The sequence below is a fragment of the Ammodytes marinus genome (assembly GCF_949987685.1).
Source record: "Ammodytes marinus genome assembly, chromosome: 21".
In the NCBI taxonomy this organism is placed as follows: Eukaryota; Metazoa; Chordata; class Actinopteri; order Uranoscopiformes; family Ammodytidae; genus Ammodytes; species Ammodytes marinus.
Window position 1 is genome coordinate 5,255,381 of NC_137225.1, and position 17,669 is coordinate 5,273,049.

The 17,669-nt window shown below is 41.7% G+C and overlaps 1 protein-coding gene across 1 annotated transcript in view; it reads right to left on the reverse strand.

Moving 5' to 3' along the window:
• Positions 1-17,669, reverse strand: part of LOC307267833 (uncharacterized protein) — a 116,411-nt gene that overhangs the window by 76,635 nt on the left and 22,107 nt on the right. The window contains exons 2-3 of the mRNA XM_080050261.1: positions 4,622-4,813; positions 1,030-1,086 (exon numbers count right to left, since the gene is read on the reverse strand). Coding sequence (XP_079906387.1) covers positions 1,030-1,086; positions 4,622-4,811 — 247 coding nt within the window. The 5' untranslated portion in view covers positions 4,812-4,813. The remainder of the gene's footprint in view (positions 1-1,029; positions 1,087-4,621; positions 4,814-17,669) is intronic.

Consider the following 17,669-nt stretch of genomic DNA (forward strand, 5'->3'; position numbering starts at 1 on the left):
AACATTTTAACATCTTTATCGAAGTATGTTTTTTGTTTGTTTGTTTTTTTAAATACATTTGAACATCTTAGTCCAGTGTTTTAATCCTGCTTCCTTTAAGCGTGGATAGTAGTGACTGAGTGTGCAGCGGAGTGAGAAAGATAGGCAGACAGATTTGCCCAAATTATTGACTATTGTTAAATGTCCTTCACACAGCCAGTGTTTTTTCGCTATAGCCTCCAATGTCCTGCTGTGTGAAAATAGTAGCCAGCAGAGAACCAGACCCTACTAGGGAGGTCCGGGGTATGCCCCCTCCAGGAGATTTTTTTGTACCTTTTAAAGTGAAATGCATGAATGTGGTGCACTTTGAGAGGAAAATTAAGAGGCTAAATATGAGGAATTTTGTGTGAACAAATAATTTGGAGACACTGGGTCGGATGAATTAGAAGCTATTGAAGAAAAACACATGAATTTTCCATAAAAATATTAATTTAAAATAAACTGTTATGCTGGGTTGGGCTTGGTGCTCTTTTTCTTTAACAAGACATATTTCTCTGTAATATAGTGAATGCATTTAAATGCAGTGAGAGGAACGAAGCAGAAGAACTCTTGTCCAGTTATCTTTATTTCCACAGACGAGGCTGAAATAGGCTATAGACTATACACAGTGCATGGGAAACTGAAGGCAGCCCCATTTCCAAATGTTTTTAAATAAACTCAATACACACTGTGCTAGGACGTGAACGTGACTGACATGTTTACATTATTTCTCTACCATATTTTCTTCAGATGAACGACTCAGACTGGAAGGCTAAGGCTTTCTAAACAGAAAGAGCAGTAGCCTTGTGGTGCGACAGTGAAGGAGTATGATGGAGAGCAGTGAGAGAGCTGCTTACATCATGCTTTGAAAGAGCGAATACATCGAAACTGAAGTGAGGAACAAAACTTAGTAAAGAGGACTCAAATGACATGAAAAGACCATGACGACCAGGCATGCCTTAGCAGACTAACTGACGGCAGCAGAGGGAATTGTGGGATATGATGTCTTACCAGGCTTTTGCACCCCATGAGCTCCCTGCTGTCCGTTCTCCATCGCAGCACCCGAGTCTGCACACACACACACACGCACACACACGAACAAGCAACAAACACATTATACTATCCATCTGAGAGCTAATAGCTTGGACAAATTGAAAAAAATCTAAGCGCATCGTATTGGTTTGTGTCTGCGGAAATATGACAGACAGCGATCTAATGGAAAGCATTGACCCGGACTTTGAAGGCTTTATAAAGGGCACCTCGCTACAGTGGCTATCTGTGCTGACTGCCTGTAGGGGTTGGCTGTTAATAACCACACACAGGCCCACTCTGGTCAGGCAGGGGAAGGCAGAGGGCTAGCACATATTGGCCGGTGTCAGGGGTTTGGACACTGGAGAAGGCTGACACTGTGTGACATCTGACTGCTGAATCACTGCACTTTATTTATCTGGTGCGCACATCAAGACACAGACACACGGCTGGAACACACATAGCACACGTGGCAAATGGGACTGCTTTTTATCCAAAGCACTTCACAGTTTGCCTCTAGTTCACCCATACACCTACCCTGCATTCCAAATCACATACTTACTACACTACATACTAAATATACATTCTCTCTCTCTCTGACAGTGGACAATCATTTTTTTGGAGCGCCATGGCCCTGCTGTTTGGCACTCTGGCTTGTCAGCATGTCTGTGTTTGTCCCTAATGCACACACAAGCGTGCCACAGTTGATCACTGGTAGAGCCACCCACGGGCCTGTCCTACAGCCGGCTGTCACTGCCCAGTGCCCACACACAGTCTGACTGACTGTCTGAACACAGTGTCTGGGTAAGTAAAACAGGCCCGCCAGCTGAGTCAGGCCCGCTCCACTGTCACTTCACTTTATCTGCTTCTTCACTCAGCTGCTTATTATTTCACCCAGCTAATAGGGCTGGGACGGTGGCCTACTCTGTTGTCCTCCATTCCATTTATTTATTAAAGGTGAAGTGAGACATTTATTTATGTTAATATAAGTGTTAAATCGCTTTATTCATACAGTCATCACTTATATAGTGTGCCCGTTTCATAAAGCCGATCTCTCAGTCACTCGCTCTGAATGTAATCGGCAATTTTTTTTCGGGGATCCCACTACTGATAACCAATCAGAAGAGAGAACGCTACAAACCGGCACCCGTCCACTGCCGGGGCACGTGCAGAGCGACAGATGGGTGAATGTGTATGCGCCTACAATGGAGGAGCAGGTAAAAATCCTTCCCAAGGTCTGTTTTGATGGTTTTTATCATGTTTTATCACACTTAGTTAGCTAAAAGAACCATTCCGCTTACTGAACCTTTAAAACAGAACAAGTTGAAGACAGTATGTCATGAGTCATATTTCCAAAAACGAGGCACATCCTGTCAGTCAGTCTTTGACATGTATCGACATTAACAGCAGCATCAAACAGCATAAACAAGACGAACATGACATCATGAAAAAGGCCTTTTGAAAACCTGAAACCAAATCTCGCCAAGTCTGATGATTTCCCCCAAAAAGAGTCCATTCCTAAAATCACAATTCTTTAGTGAATAGATTTTTTTCCCCCCGGCCCTACCAGCTAATGTTGATCTTCCTGCTTTCTTACATCCCTGTTTAACTATGTATTCCTGTGCCCATCTGTTAGTGCTGAAAGATTTAGAAACAATATCTCATTGAGAGAATTGTGACCGATGCGATATGATAGAGGGAATGATCACTGTTACATCATTATTCTCATTTCTATTGAAAAACTCAAATGATTATGGTGAGATTTATTGTGGGAAACTGTACCAAACAAAGATGTTTTCTTTAGTCTGTTGTATAGGCAGGACATCTCTGTAGCATATAAAATGGTCGTTTGACAAAGATTTAGCTTTCAACAAATATTGCACATTCCAACCATTTGAGAATTGCAGTAGGTCATATTGCAATTTCAATTACATTTGCTGATGAATTGTGCAGCCCTACCATCCATTCCTGTTTATTTGTGGTAAACAAACCAACTAGTGGTGATCATACTAGTTTTTAACAGTTTTAATTATTATTTGCTTAGCTGTTAGTGGAACAGTGTCTTTACATGTATATTCAATGTCTGTTCACACAACTCGTGTTTTTCTCTAAAAGATGGGTATCAAAGCTCTTGTGAGCCTGTTGTAATAATGCAAAAACAAAAGTTAACATGTTTAGGAGGTGTGGCTATTGACGACCATTCTGTTCAAATGTTGCTGTGTTTTTGCCCGTATCATGTTGGTAAATCCTGTCATATCTTTGACACCATAACTCCATGTGCATCAGTATATGCCATGGACCTATGGTATATGCCAACATAATCTTAGTCTCTGAAAAAAATGAGTGTGCTAAAAAAAGTTTCTATTCTGGAAACAAGATGTATCAGCTGACACACAGCTTATTGTGAAACACCTGCACAAAGCTAATTTGCAGACAAACTTATTCTTTCTAACGCTATTAGTTTGGATCTTTATGTGGAAATGCTTGACTCATCTTTATTGATTTAAATAAAACCTTAACCCAAAAGGAAAACATATTATTTCACTAGTCTTGTCTCTATTCTACTCTTTGACCAGTACTTTAAAGATATTTTTTTGGCATTTTTATGCTTTATTGATAGTGTAGAGACAGAGTTGAAATGGGGCAGAGAGGGGAGTGACATGAAAAGAACGACCGCGGGCTGGAATCAAACCCGGGTCCGCTGCTGGCCGAGGCCCATGGGGGGGACGCCCTACCAACTGAGCTAAGGGCGCCCCCACCATTCCTTTAAAACTGAAATACTTTTTGGGGCCCATGACCTAGACCTTTTTTTCACCAGGCACATTGGTCAAGGACTCATGGGACCAGGCATTTGTACACTGACACTATAGTATAGGGACACGTGTTTCACCTCAAGCTAAGCAGAGCAGCGGCCACAGCTCTGGCTATCTTCTAGCTCCTATCCCCCCCCCCCCCTCCCCGTGGCTGAATGGCAATGCGGCAGATCCAAAATGTCAGCCAGTGTCCAGCGGTGTCTGTTACTATCAGTCATTTTCAGAGCCTTGCCGCGGTTCATGTTACATAACATAACAGATTTGCATTGTGCTCACGGATCCCCGTGCACTCAAACACATAATGTCTTTCAGGAATATTTCATGTCATGAGACAGACAGAGGTTACTTGGCCCCCCATGCTTATTATACATGGAGGAATGGACTCAGGTTTGGGTTAACACAGGATGGAACATACAGCTCTGGAAAAAAATTAAGAGACCACTCCAAATGTTCAGTGTCTCTTGTTTTTACTCTTTAGAGGCATATGTTTGAGTAAAATGAACATTTTGATTTTATAATATGACCTACTGACAACATTTCTACCAAATTCACAATACAAATATTATCATTTAGAGCATTTTCAATAAGCAACGAAGAGATAAAGATTTAAGAGAAAAATCCAGACAGGTCTCTTAATTTTTTTTCTGGGGGCTGTATACGGCACTGCGCTCCCTCCTATGAGTCTCTCATCTTTAAGCGTCTCTGAGTGACCTCCATAGAAAGCGCTATATAAATCCTATCCATTACTATGAGTGTCTCACCTGGCCTGCTGCTGTCAGTGTTGTCCAGGAGGGGGATGTAGTCCGTCTTGCCCACCGTCTCTCCCACCTGGTCGTCAAAGGCCTCTGCCTCCAGCTGAGCCACAAAGTCCCTCTCCACCCTGCTCTCTGGGCCGGCCTGGGCCACGCTGTCTGTCAGCGCATCACTCAGGCTCAGGTCTAGCTCTGCCATGGCTGCACACAAACACACACAGAGAGAGAGAGAAGTGTTCAATGATGGCTGTCCAACGCTTGAAGGCCTACTTCACCAGTGGGAATATGAAGGTGTATTGAACTCTGAGATCCTATGTAGTATACATGTGCAACATTTTTAGAAATCGGTTCATCCTAGCCTGAGAATCTGACATCACAACTGGACAAACTGTAGGGTTAGACAGTCTAACCCTACAGACTAGATTGGATTATCACATATATCGAACAAGACACTCGAACGGACCGTGTCACTTGTCTGAGTATACATGGCCTTTCAGAAATCGGATAAATGTCCGATGCATGGCTGTCTCCACTATGCTAGGTGGCGCTGTAGCCCTTTCAACCATGCTTTCAACAAGTGGTTTTAGAGCCACGTCCGGTTCCCTTCCGTCAATAACCCTATCACGCGCAGCATAGACATTATAATGTCTATGACGCGCAGGCACACAAGCACAGAACGAGAAGTCCGATATGCGATGTCCGATCCCTGTATACATGCAGAGAGAAAGCCGACAATGAACGAGTTATCTAGGTGTTCTTATCCGACTTCTCTTGTCCGTTATTGTGCCGATTTGTGTCCGAAGTAGATCGGATAACTAGTTTACATGCAGTTTAAAAGTCCTGTTGAGGTCTTATTCGTTTAGTTACCCGATTATGAGTCTGCATGTAAACGCACTGTGAGACCATAAAACACTCTTTCTGCCTTTTCTCAGGCTAGGATGAACCGATTTCTAAACATTTTGCACATTTATACTACATAGGATCTCAGAGTTCAATACACCTTCATATTTCCACTGGTGAAGTAGGTCTTTGAACAATGAGACATGAGAATAGGCAAAAGAGAGGCCGCCTCATCCTATATTGTTTTTTTTTCAGCAGAATCAAATGGTTCTGTGACATAACCAATGTGTTCTTTGCTTGATAGTTTTTTGTGCCCCCCAACCTTCAAGGCAGCGCTGACTGAAAAGGCCCTATCCCCTAACCTCAACCCTAACCTTAACCAGAGCTGCCTTGAAGGCTCCGTTGGGGGGCACAAAACACCAAACACCATGTTCTGTTTACCGAAATCTCACAAAAAGTATTTTTTATTATTATGGTTCCTCAATGTGACTAGAGACTCAACGTATGAGAAAAACAACCCTCACTCTTTTCTCCATCTCCACCTTTCTGAAAGCCTGTGGTCAAAAACTCCAGTCAGATTGCTCTACCCTTATGATGTCATTTCCAACCTAACTTAGCACTACCGCCACCTGTGATAAGCACACCCCCAGATGCCCCTGAATCTAAACTGGCAGATACATTCAAACGGGCCTATCAGAGCAGACTAGGCTGTTTGAAAGGCGGGGCTTAAAGAGACAAGCTCAAAAACTGAGGTTTTAGACAGAGGCTGAAAAAAGGAGATTCAACGATGGCACTTTTTTACTCTTCACCATGAAAAAAGTTTATAGTAGAAAGCCAAATTACAATTTTGAACCTGAAAAGAGCATACCATGTGACCTTTAAAAGGTACAGTGTTTAATCTTAGCTATAGAGCAGCATCTAGTGCTCAGATTCTAGATTGCAATGCTCTCTTGATAACCCCTCCCTTTCTCAGAATTTACAGAAGCTACGGTGGCCTTCGAGGACAAGAAGCTAGGTACTGAAGATGGCATCACCACTGCCAAAAGACTTTCTAGTGATGAAGCAAATATGTATTTATTTAGCTATGTATTCTATAGTACTCCTTCGTTTTCCAACAGGTGCATTCCGGCATACCCATTATAAAATGTATTAAAGGCTGTTGAGTTTGTCTGTTCTGTGCTATTGTAGAAACATGGTGGTGCAACATGGTGATGCAACCTGCCCCTTTATAACAGGCTTAGTTTAAGTTAAAACACTAATTCAATACACTAATAAACATACGTATGTATATTAAATTCCATTTATAACAGGTGTTTTCTGAAAAATGCCAATAAAAGTACACACTGTACCTTTAAGAGTAATAATTCATGGTGACAGAAGTGGAGGAGAACTCCTATACACCAATAACAACCTTAATGTAATGTCACTCTCTACCACAGGGGGGCACAGTTTTAGCTTGGATTACAATGTATGAAAGAGATGCAGCAGGACCCTTGGTGCAACAACACAGAAGCATAAAGCGCACAAAGCTTGTGCACGTACACACCCTCACGCGCGCACACAAACCCTCACGCGCGCGCGCGCACACACACACACACACACACACACACACACACACACACACACACACACACACACACACACACACACACACACACACACACACACACACACACACACACACACACACACACACACACACACACACACACACACACACACACACACACACACACACACACACACACACACACACACACCCTCAGTAGCTCAAGTGGGAGTTGGGCTGACACAGGGGAAATCTGCCCAGTCATGTTGTGTGTCATTTTAAAGCCAGATTAATCTCTCTCTGCCCAGACACTCACTTTGTTAATCTGTCTCATCTCCATCTTTATAACATTCTCTATCTGTCGTCTACAGTTAACACCTAATATATATGCCCTCTCTTCATGTGTCCTGCTTTACATTCTTCAAACAGCAGAGTTAGACTTTCAGGTCTTATTCCAAAGATTAATGCAAGAGAACATATTAACATCACAGCCCTTTACTTAATACATGCAGCCCTTAATCCTCAGTAAATTATGATCCTAAGCCTTTTTGTGTGTGGCAGAGCTACCATAGAAATGAATTGAAGATATGACATGACAGGAGGTTTTTATAAAGTAAGTGGACTTTTCAAATGTTTTTTGGTCATTCAGCTCCCTCAAACAGAAGCAATCCAAACAAGTTACAGACATAACTCCACAGCCCCCTCTGCTGGACTATTCTTCAATAGGAGAATGGAGTACATGGTAAACTACATTACATGACCAAAAGGGTGTTTGTGTACTACTGTTTTGGACCCTTAAAAAATACGTTAAATTGTATTTTAGTCATTGGTAGGTTTGGGAGAATGCCCTTATCTGTTTCAACAGGTTCAGAACCAACATAGTCACAGCTCTAAGGGACAAATGGAAATGTTATTAACAAAATAAAGCATCTTAAAGTAGCCTATTATACAGCAGCAGCCACATTGGCACTATAAACAGTAGTTATGAGATTTTTAGACAAATATTGTAATTCAAATCCTTTTTTGATAGGAGCTGATACTTTGTGGTTGTGTGTCACCATATGTTATGCAGCCATCTCAGTTTGATTTAGTAAAAACATTTTCTGTTAAGTGTTTACATGCAGAGGGGACACTGTAGAAGTCCTTCTCCTTCTTCACAGACTGTTGTGACATAAAACAATCTAGGGAATATTGGATTTCAGTATGTCAAGGCAAAAGGCCACCGTTAAAGTAGGCAAAAACATCATTTTTTCAAGCAATGGTCAATTTTGAGATTTCCGTCTATTTATTTCCCCATAACATGTCTTTCTTCATACTAGCATAAATAAAGAGTCCAAAAATGGACATTTAGCCTAACTTTCCAAATTTGCATATTTATTCAAAACATTTCTGAAAATGTTTTAATTAAGTAAAATAATTGTTTTAATGTCAGATATTATCTGGCAATGTGTCACGGTTATATAGTTATCATCAACCTATTCACCTGAAGTGTATTTAAATATTAAATTCACAGTAACTGTCCAATAATGTAGGCATTTATATATACACATTAAAAAATGCATTTCACGCGACATGACTGTGTCCAGTGGACACTGGAGGTAAGGCTGAACAGGAGCAAAACAATGCAGCCAGAGACGGTGGAGGATCAGATGAATTCATAATAAAATAAGATCAACAATCATGTGTTGAATGTTCACTTCAGATGTCCACAGGCTGTTGCATTTTACATTGTTTGTTTCCAAAACATTACTGCATTGACTGGTAACATACTCTATAGACAGTCAATAGGTCAACTATCAGCCAGTCAATCAGCCACATGGAAAGCCATTCAAGTTATTGAGTTAATCAGTCCTCAGACTTACATCAGTGAGTCAGTGAGCACATCAAACATCATAGTCCTGACAAAGGCCTACAATGCTCATACACAGAGAGAACAATGGGCTGCTTTCCGAGGCGGCAAATATATCAATGATTTATTACTAAACTATACATAGGCCGACTCATTACACGCCTGACTGGCAGACTAACTGTTCCATCGGTTCACTGTACAGGGTGTGTCACTACTGCTGCTACTGCCTTTACCACAAAGCCATGCTGCTGCTCACTAACACTGACCCCACTTTCCATATTTAAGGGCAATACCCTTTCAACTTCCACACTGCTTCTGCTCTGTGTGTGTGTGTGTGTGTGTGTGTGTGTGTGTGTGTGTGTGTGTGTGTGTGTGTGTGTGTGTGTGTGTGTGTGTGTGTGTGTGTGTGTGTGTGTGTGCATGTGTTTGTGTGCATGTGTTTAGTATACAGTGTTTCATCTGGGCTGACATGATGTTAATGTTGTATGGTCAGTCACTGCCTTTTTGGACACTTTTTAGCTCCACCAGTTTGTCCCCCTTTAAGCTTTTCTATTCTTGCAGTGGATTCCCCACATGACCACAGCTAGCAGCAGCTTTTCATTAGCCTGGCCCTGGGTCCTACACAAGGAGGGGTTTGGATCCCCGGGTTGACAAGAGGAAGAAAACAAAAAGGGATGTTTGACCTTCCGAGCTACTGTTCCCCACCACCAGGTAGTATCTGGTGGTGAGGCCTCATCGGAAATGATCTGCTCTCAGCAAAGGAAGGAAATCCACAGAGGAGGCGCTTTCTATTGTGCGGTCTGTTAGCAAATGCTCCAGTGTGTGTGTGCGTGTGTGTGTGTGTGTTTAAAACAGCAGCGGTGAAGGACAAGCTTCTTTTTAATCTGCCTTCACACACACACACACACACACACACACACACACACACACACACACACACACACGCACACGCACGCACGCACACACACACACACACACACACACACACACACACACACACACACACACACACACACACACACACACACACACACACACACACACACACACACACACCGTTAGTGGATGTAAACAATACACATGAGCATATTCAAATATTAACATGAAAGTGTCGTCATATTCATCGATAACATATAATTGGCCATTTATTTTAATAATAACAAGCTGATGCTGAGATAAGTGTTTGTTATTTTCGACTGAAGTATTTTTTTTTTCTTTTTCGCACACAATCTAATAAATCAGTGATTCTGAGAAGAGGGACAAAACAGGGTGCAAGGTTGAAGAAATACAAACCCTATGTTTAGGCAAATTAAATGACATGTACCTGTATGTATCCAACATATACTAAGCTACTGAGCTAAGCTTTGACACAACCTACCAGCTTTTGTTTTTTTTACCGTCATTGGCCTGTCACCACCGTCAGATGTCTGACGGTGGTGACATATTTAACGTTTCTTAAACATAACAAATGGAATGTATCTAGTAGCCATTTGGTTTTTCTGTTGATGTTAGGTGCTAGTATGAACTACTTCAGGAAAATAAAATTATCAAAACATTTCAAATAACTTCTTCAGAAATTGTAAGTCGGTGTTGACATATCATGGTTGTGACACAGGACTTTCAATATTCGGAATGTAAAATATTCTAAAACTACAACACTTATCAGAGCCTGTCTGACCCTAATGTACTCTGCAGAGGTAGAATTTGACAAGAGGTCCTTCAAAGTGACAGCTGACCCCTATTCGCCTAATTTTATTACATTTTACATAATGAAATGTCTGACGGTGTTGACGTAAAGTAAAGTTGTCCCACCACTTAAAATCCTTATAAAACATAAATGTGTTGTAGCAAAAACCGTTTTTATTGATATGAAAGATGAATTAGTGTTGCTTTTGAAGAAAAAAGCTCTTTCTAATCATTAAAGTACATTTTAATAGGTTTTATTGCATATGAAAGATTGAAACCTTCTCTGAGGACACACTGTTTTGGACGTCGTGAGAAGATAACAAGTGTCATATATTTGACATAATAATGTTTAAATTTAATCTAAGGGAATAATTGTGCTCCAGACATTCTATTCTTAATCCCTAATAAGATCTACAATTTTAAATATTTTTAGTTTTAAACATAACAGCAGTTACATGTTGAAGACGACCTTTTGTCACGGTTCTCAAGAATCACTGAAATATATGTATAAATACAAATTATATAAATGACATATGAACATATACATGTGTACATACACATGTGTACATACACATTTATAAAAGAAAGGTCGGAGCTATTTAGCTAACCGAGTGACTGAATGGTACAATACAGGTGACACCTCGGCGCTGAAGCCGCTTTAGGAATTTACACAATTGAAGTCAATTGAATTAAGGGATTAAAGGTACATGTCAGTAAACAATTAAAGCCAGGGGGAATCAATGGTAACCACTTTAATCTATCATTTAGGGCTCGTTAAGACTCTGCTACTTATGTCAGGGCAATTGCTGGAAAAAGCCTCATGAACTATTTCTTCTACACAAGTGAATACAATATAGTTTTAGATAAATCAATGACAGTTGCCTCTGCTATTAAAGAAAAAAAGAATGAAATAGTCCATGTCATAATATTGGAAAAAGTTAATTTAATTTACTGGTGTTTATTTTGTTAGAGTACAAGTTAGAATGTGAATTGAAATCCATCATAGATCAAACCTGCAGTCCACTCCCTTCTCTGGTGTAACAGCTCACTAACATTTTCTCCAAACTTTTCTGTTGTACTTTACTTTCCATAAGTGGAATGGATCGGCCGTGTTTACTGTAAACCTCACTGGTCTGTCCAGTCTGCTCCAGAGGAAAAAAAAAACACTATCGCTGGATAAATTGCGACTTTCAGTAAAAATCTGTTGTACCGACGTCAAATCTTCCACCCTTCGAAAAAAGAGCATTTTGTGTGGAAAATCAAGTGGAAAAAAAAACCTGGAAGTTGAAGATGTATCAGATAATCAGACCCGGGTACGATTCCCTCTGCATGACACTCCCCTCTCTGCCCCATTTCACCTCTGTCTCTCTGCACTGTCAATAAAGCATAAACATGCCTAAAAAATACCTAAGAAATTTTTTTTTAAAAAGAAGATGTATCAGATGATTTGGGGAAAGTCTATGAGAAAAGCTGTGAATGTAGAAGGGAGTGAATGAGGCAGACAGAGAGAGAGTGGAGGTTTCCATAAGCTTAACCTTGGCAGGACACCAGCACAGCTCCTATGGTGGTTGTCAGGGCGACGCATGACTTAACACAAGAAGACCTAATCCCCAAAAATCACTCTGCATTCTGTGCTGTTCCTATCATATGTGAAAACACACACTGTAAAGCCCTGTGTGTGTGTGTGTGTGTGTGTGTGTGTGTGTGTATGTGCATGTACGTGTGTGTGTGCGTGTGTGTGCGTGTGCATGTGTGTGTGTATGTGTGTGTGGATGGAACCTCTCTGGACTGCTGATACTGCTGGTACCATGTCTGGTGATACAAACTCTGCCTGACCCTGGATCTGATCTGATCTTCCTTCTTGGTTAAACATTTAAAAGCAATCTAAGGTTGTATTGGGTAAATGATGAGATGTTTACTCTCACTCATAAATCATTAACCCATAATCATTTCTCTGCCAAAACGCTCTACACACAGGAAACCAGATACAGGCCAGCTGCTAGTTCTGTTCTAGAATCTAAACTGTGCCTCCGAGCAAGGCACTGCAGCCACAACTGCTGCTGCTGCTGCTGCGGGCATCTATAATTATCTGAGAAATGTGCAAAGACAAATGCCTCCTCCCTGGTGTAACACGACTAAAACAGTTAGAGGAACGTGAGAGGTTTATCCTGAGCCACACACAGGGTGAGATCACTTCTCCTGAAGAGCTGTGCGTATGCTTCATAGTCATCATACTCAAAATGATCTTCTTGTAATGCTGGGAGGCAATGATGAGGGTCTGCTTGTAAGGGGGACAGTAGATTTAAACAAAACCAGAGAGAAAATAAAAAATTAAATATTGGCAATTTAATGTCTATATGTTTTTTCCACCTCCAACTACGCTAACTGGTTGACTTTAGGTTGTGGCTGTGAAACAAGCACAGGACAGTTTATGAAGCATAATGCATTGCCTCTATGTGGACTTTAGATTATGAGTGGTCACATGGGACACGCGCTGACATCACTAGATACTAAGACGGTGTATGAAGACACCCGGCTAATAGCTGAAAGTGTGAGCTGGGCCATTATACGTCTTGATTGATGGAAACATATCAGGGTGTGTTGTGATACAACTTCTAAAGCAACAACATGAATTGCTGGATTCCTTGATGGTAAAGCGAATATCTTTGGGTTTTGGTTGAAAAAATTAAAAACATTTGAAGACCTCATGTTGCTTTATAAGAACGTGTGATGGATATGTTTCATTATTTTATGCAGAACAATACTAGCCTGGAAATCCAGACCCACATCTAGAATGATGTACGGGTCTGGCCACGATCAATAGATCTTCCCAACTCATGGGACGGCACCTAGGCATCCATTTCAAATACCACTGCTCGCAATTGGGTAGCACCACAACCAATCAGAGCATTGAACAAGGTGACGTGTTAAGCCCTGTTCGTTTAGCGAACAGCGGGTTTAACTGGTAAATTAAACTTTTGTCGCGGTCGGTCGGCAAAACAGAACGTTCTTCTTTTCTTGTTAATGAAAATTTGAGTGCCGTCTTCAAAGTCATTAAATGTCGAGCCTTGTCAAACTTAAACAACGTATCCGTATCCATCTTTGTTGTTTTCATGCCCAGCACTGTCGTCACCCGGTTAGGTCCGCCCCCAGAGCCCCATACATAGGGCTCTGGCCCGCCTATATCAGATTCAACGATTTAGTCAGTAAGTCAGGTAAGTCAGAATTTTTCCGACATGGGGGCTCCCTTAGCTCAGTTGGTAGGGCGTCCCCCCCTCCCCCCAAGCCGGGCCCAGCAGCAGACCCGGGTTCGATTCCCACCTGCGGTCATTCTCTGCATGTCTCTCCCCTCTCTGCCCCATTTCACCTCTGTCTCTCTGCACTATCAATAAAGCATAAAAATGCCCAAAAGATATCTTTCAAAAAAAAAATATATATATATAACATAGTTTATGAGCTCCAATGGATCGTGTCCAGACATGCTGAGCAAATTTCAAATTGGCCAGTGGCAGGTCTAGATTACCAGTACTAGAACAATACATCAATGACCAGCAGAACGTATCACTCCATAAAAATCCTCAATAAGTTCCACCAGAACATGAGAAGATCCAAACGTATCAACAGCATATTGACTAAGTGATGACTTATACATGTCCCTGATTTACAAGCACAACTACAACATTCCAGTCAGTGCTTGAGAGCCTGCTTCAGACTAGATGTCTACTACAAAGTGAGTTTCTTCTCCAGGAAAGTCTTTCTGACAGCGTGAACCATTCAATCAAAGCAGATATACTCCACACACAGAGAGAACGTCTTCTGATGGCTCTGCAAAAATGCTTAACAGAACTTTTTTTTTTTAAGGGGATTTTTTTTTCACCCCTTTCCTTTTATCTGTCACCTAAATAAAGCTCTACAAAGCGCCGCATGTTAAGACAGAAAAGTACTTGCAGAGCTGGCATCATGGGTGAATTCTTCATGCAGTACAGGCTGTATTAACGTAGAGAGTATCAACACGGTGTGGAAAAACTAAGTGTTATGTGGCCTGTGTGGAAAGGCTCACCTATGATGTCACTTTCTAAGAGAGGTGGGACACTTCCTGTAAATCCTCGGCTTACTCAGTTACCATGGGCCACCGTGTGTGTGTGTGTGTGTGTGTGTGTGTGTGTGTGTGTGTGTGTGTGTGTGTGTGGTGGCTCAGGTTGCTGCTTGAATGACTTGAGGACGGTGTGGTTGCTGTTGTTGCTGCTGGCTTCTCCTCTTACTGTCACTGTCAGGCTGGAGAAGTGACGACATTTTAAAACTAAATTCAGAAATACTTGTCTACTGTTTGATCTTAACTGGTCAGAAGTGATCAAAACGTTCAACAGGAGAGTGAACAGTTGAATAGTGCTGCTGATATTGCTGGCACAGCTCGTCGCGATTAAGAATAATCGTCATTCGCAATATTTACCAACAAGCGCGTAATCTGGATTAGTGTTCATCATTATGCAAGTGTACAGTGTCCGCCCGGGGAGTTTACAGTGCCCCAATGATTGGCCTTTACCCTTCAATGTGAAAAAGGGTATGTGAATGTCCTATTGGTCCCTGAGGACATGGCACTACTTTGTGCATGTGTGTGTGTGTGTGTGTGTGTGTGTGTGTGTGTGTGTGTGTGTGTGTGTGTGTGTGTGTGTGAGAGAGAGGCCATTTCCTCTTTCATTCTGCCGCCCCACTTCTGTTTTTGTTCCAGCTGATACACAGAGACAGCTGACAAGGGACTTTTAGCCTACGCTCTCTCTCTCTCTCTCTCTCTCTCCCCCTCTCTCTCTGTCCCCCCCTCTCTGTCCCCCCCCCCACACACACACACACACACACACAACAGCCTCTCTGCTATAAACAGAACTAGCAAAACACAGAAAGAATGATAAAAAACTGGACCACACAACCAAGACCATCCAGGAAGCCTCGGGAGAAGGACTGGGTATTGGCAAAGATCTCCCCATATGATACACATGGGATATGATGTATCACGATACTTTGCGATACGAGGCATATTCTGATATTCCACATAGTTGACTGAAAATGTGCAAACAGAGCTGAGATACAAGTTGCTGTGTGTGATATGGACAGTCTTAATAGATCAAACCACAATATAAAGTATTGACCATTCAGCGGACAACAACAATTTGAGTCGGACAAATTCCAATTGTTTTCTTCAAAATATCGATATTTGGACCCGACGATACTGAACACATCGCAAAAATAAATATCACCATTTGTTTTAGCACAACCCTAATCAAGAGCCAGGGTTTTTCCTGCATTCAAAAAATGTTGGCGCCCGCCAAAGGAATTTTAGCGCCCCCCAAAGGAAAATCCTCAGCGCCAAAGTGTTTTTTTTTTATATATATAGATAAATAAATAAAAATCTACTTAAAACGGCTCCAAATGTGTTTCCATTTCCGCGCCATTCCAGTCATATTACTTGCAATCTCAGTAGTAAAAAAAGAAATCAGGTCGGGGATAATCGTTATTAAACTATCATTGTTCCGCTCGCCGGGGCATGCAGGCTTATAAATGCAGCAAACCCTTTCAGCCGTGAGCTCCGCTCGGCCCCTCCCTCACCTGATAGTTTCGCTAACGGCTAGTCCAGAGAGTACGAGGGAGATGTTGCGCATTGCCGGGTGTTTTGAAAAACTTCTAGATGACGAGAATAAAGGTAAAACTAATTGTGTTGTCTGAAAACACTTCAGACTCACAAGTTCACAACAAACTAAAATAATGTGCAAGATTTGTCACGCGCGGACACGCGAGTAACATGACATACGCGACCGAGAGACAGAGAGAGAGAAAGAAAAGTGATATAGGCCTACGACCTGATCTGCACCTCTAAACATCCCGACCAATTTGTTTATTCACTTTAAGTCGAGTCATAGTGGTCTATGACCAAGCAATCAATGAATAAAAACACAGGAAGTTTAAAGCTCCTTAACTCCTGCCACCACAACTGTCAACACTACAATGCAACTGCCTATCCAGCCAGCTCCATGAGACATAAATAAATCATGCCCTTGCATTCAATGCTAGCAAAAGACGTGCCCTATCAACACCATTTACAACTGGTTATTTTTATTTTGACATATTTTTATTAAATTATTAAAAATATGTTTCACTTATTTAGCCTATTTCTATTCTCCCTGTTTTCAGTTCAATTAGGCCTTTGTTTAAAGTCCAAAGTCATGGTGTTTTTAGAAAAAAACCTTGTTAAAAGTAAAATAAATGCATAATGTTCTTAAATCAATGATTAACTGTCTTTAATAATCGTGATAACACAATGTGATTACTCAAAATAATCATGATTATGATTTTTTCATAATTGAGCAGCCCTACCTTCTTCCATGGTTTAGATCAATTAGAAACCATTAAAGTATTAAACAGGTAGGCCTAGTCATTATTAGTATTTTGACTTCATATATAGGTTGTTTATTGTGATTTCATAAGCGTCAGTGAGCGCCATGGTAACACAGTGATTGACAGGCTGACTGAAATGCTCTTGAGCTGGACAGAAACTCCCCTCTCCCAACCCAACACCCCTCTTAAAATACACAAACCGTTTGCCTTTACTGTCGCGACCCCAAAAAAAGTCGGTCGCGTACTGACCCCCCAAAGGCCCATTCTGAGCCAGGAAAAACCCTGAGAGCAACACATACTGGCGTAGGTAAACTGCATGAGGCAAGTCAAAACCATCCCAACCATCTTGTGTGTGTGTGTGTGTGTGTGTGTGTGTGTGTGTGTGTGTGTGTGTGTGTGTGTGTGTGTGTGTGTGTGTGTGTGTGTGTGTGTGTGTGTGTGTGTGCGTACGTGCGTGTTTGTGTGTCTGAGATAGAGACTACAGTAAGCAGAGATACTTCTTGCAAGAATGCCTTTACTTGCAGGAACCTACACACTCACACACAACATGACCCTCCCTCAGTTAGTTTACATAAGAGTAGGGTGGGGTGGATGTATGCATGTGTGTGTGTGGGGGGGGGAGACTCTGTCATCTGATCCTGTTCACACCCAGTAAATCACGGCTCCAAGTACCCCCCGTCCCCCACCCCCAACGCCCCAGGGCAGTCCTCCACCCTCTTATGTTGAAGTGTCATATCATAAAAAGT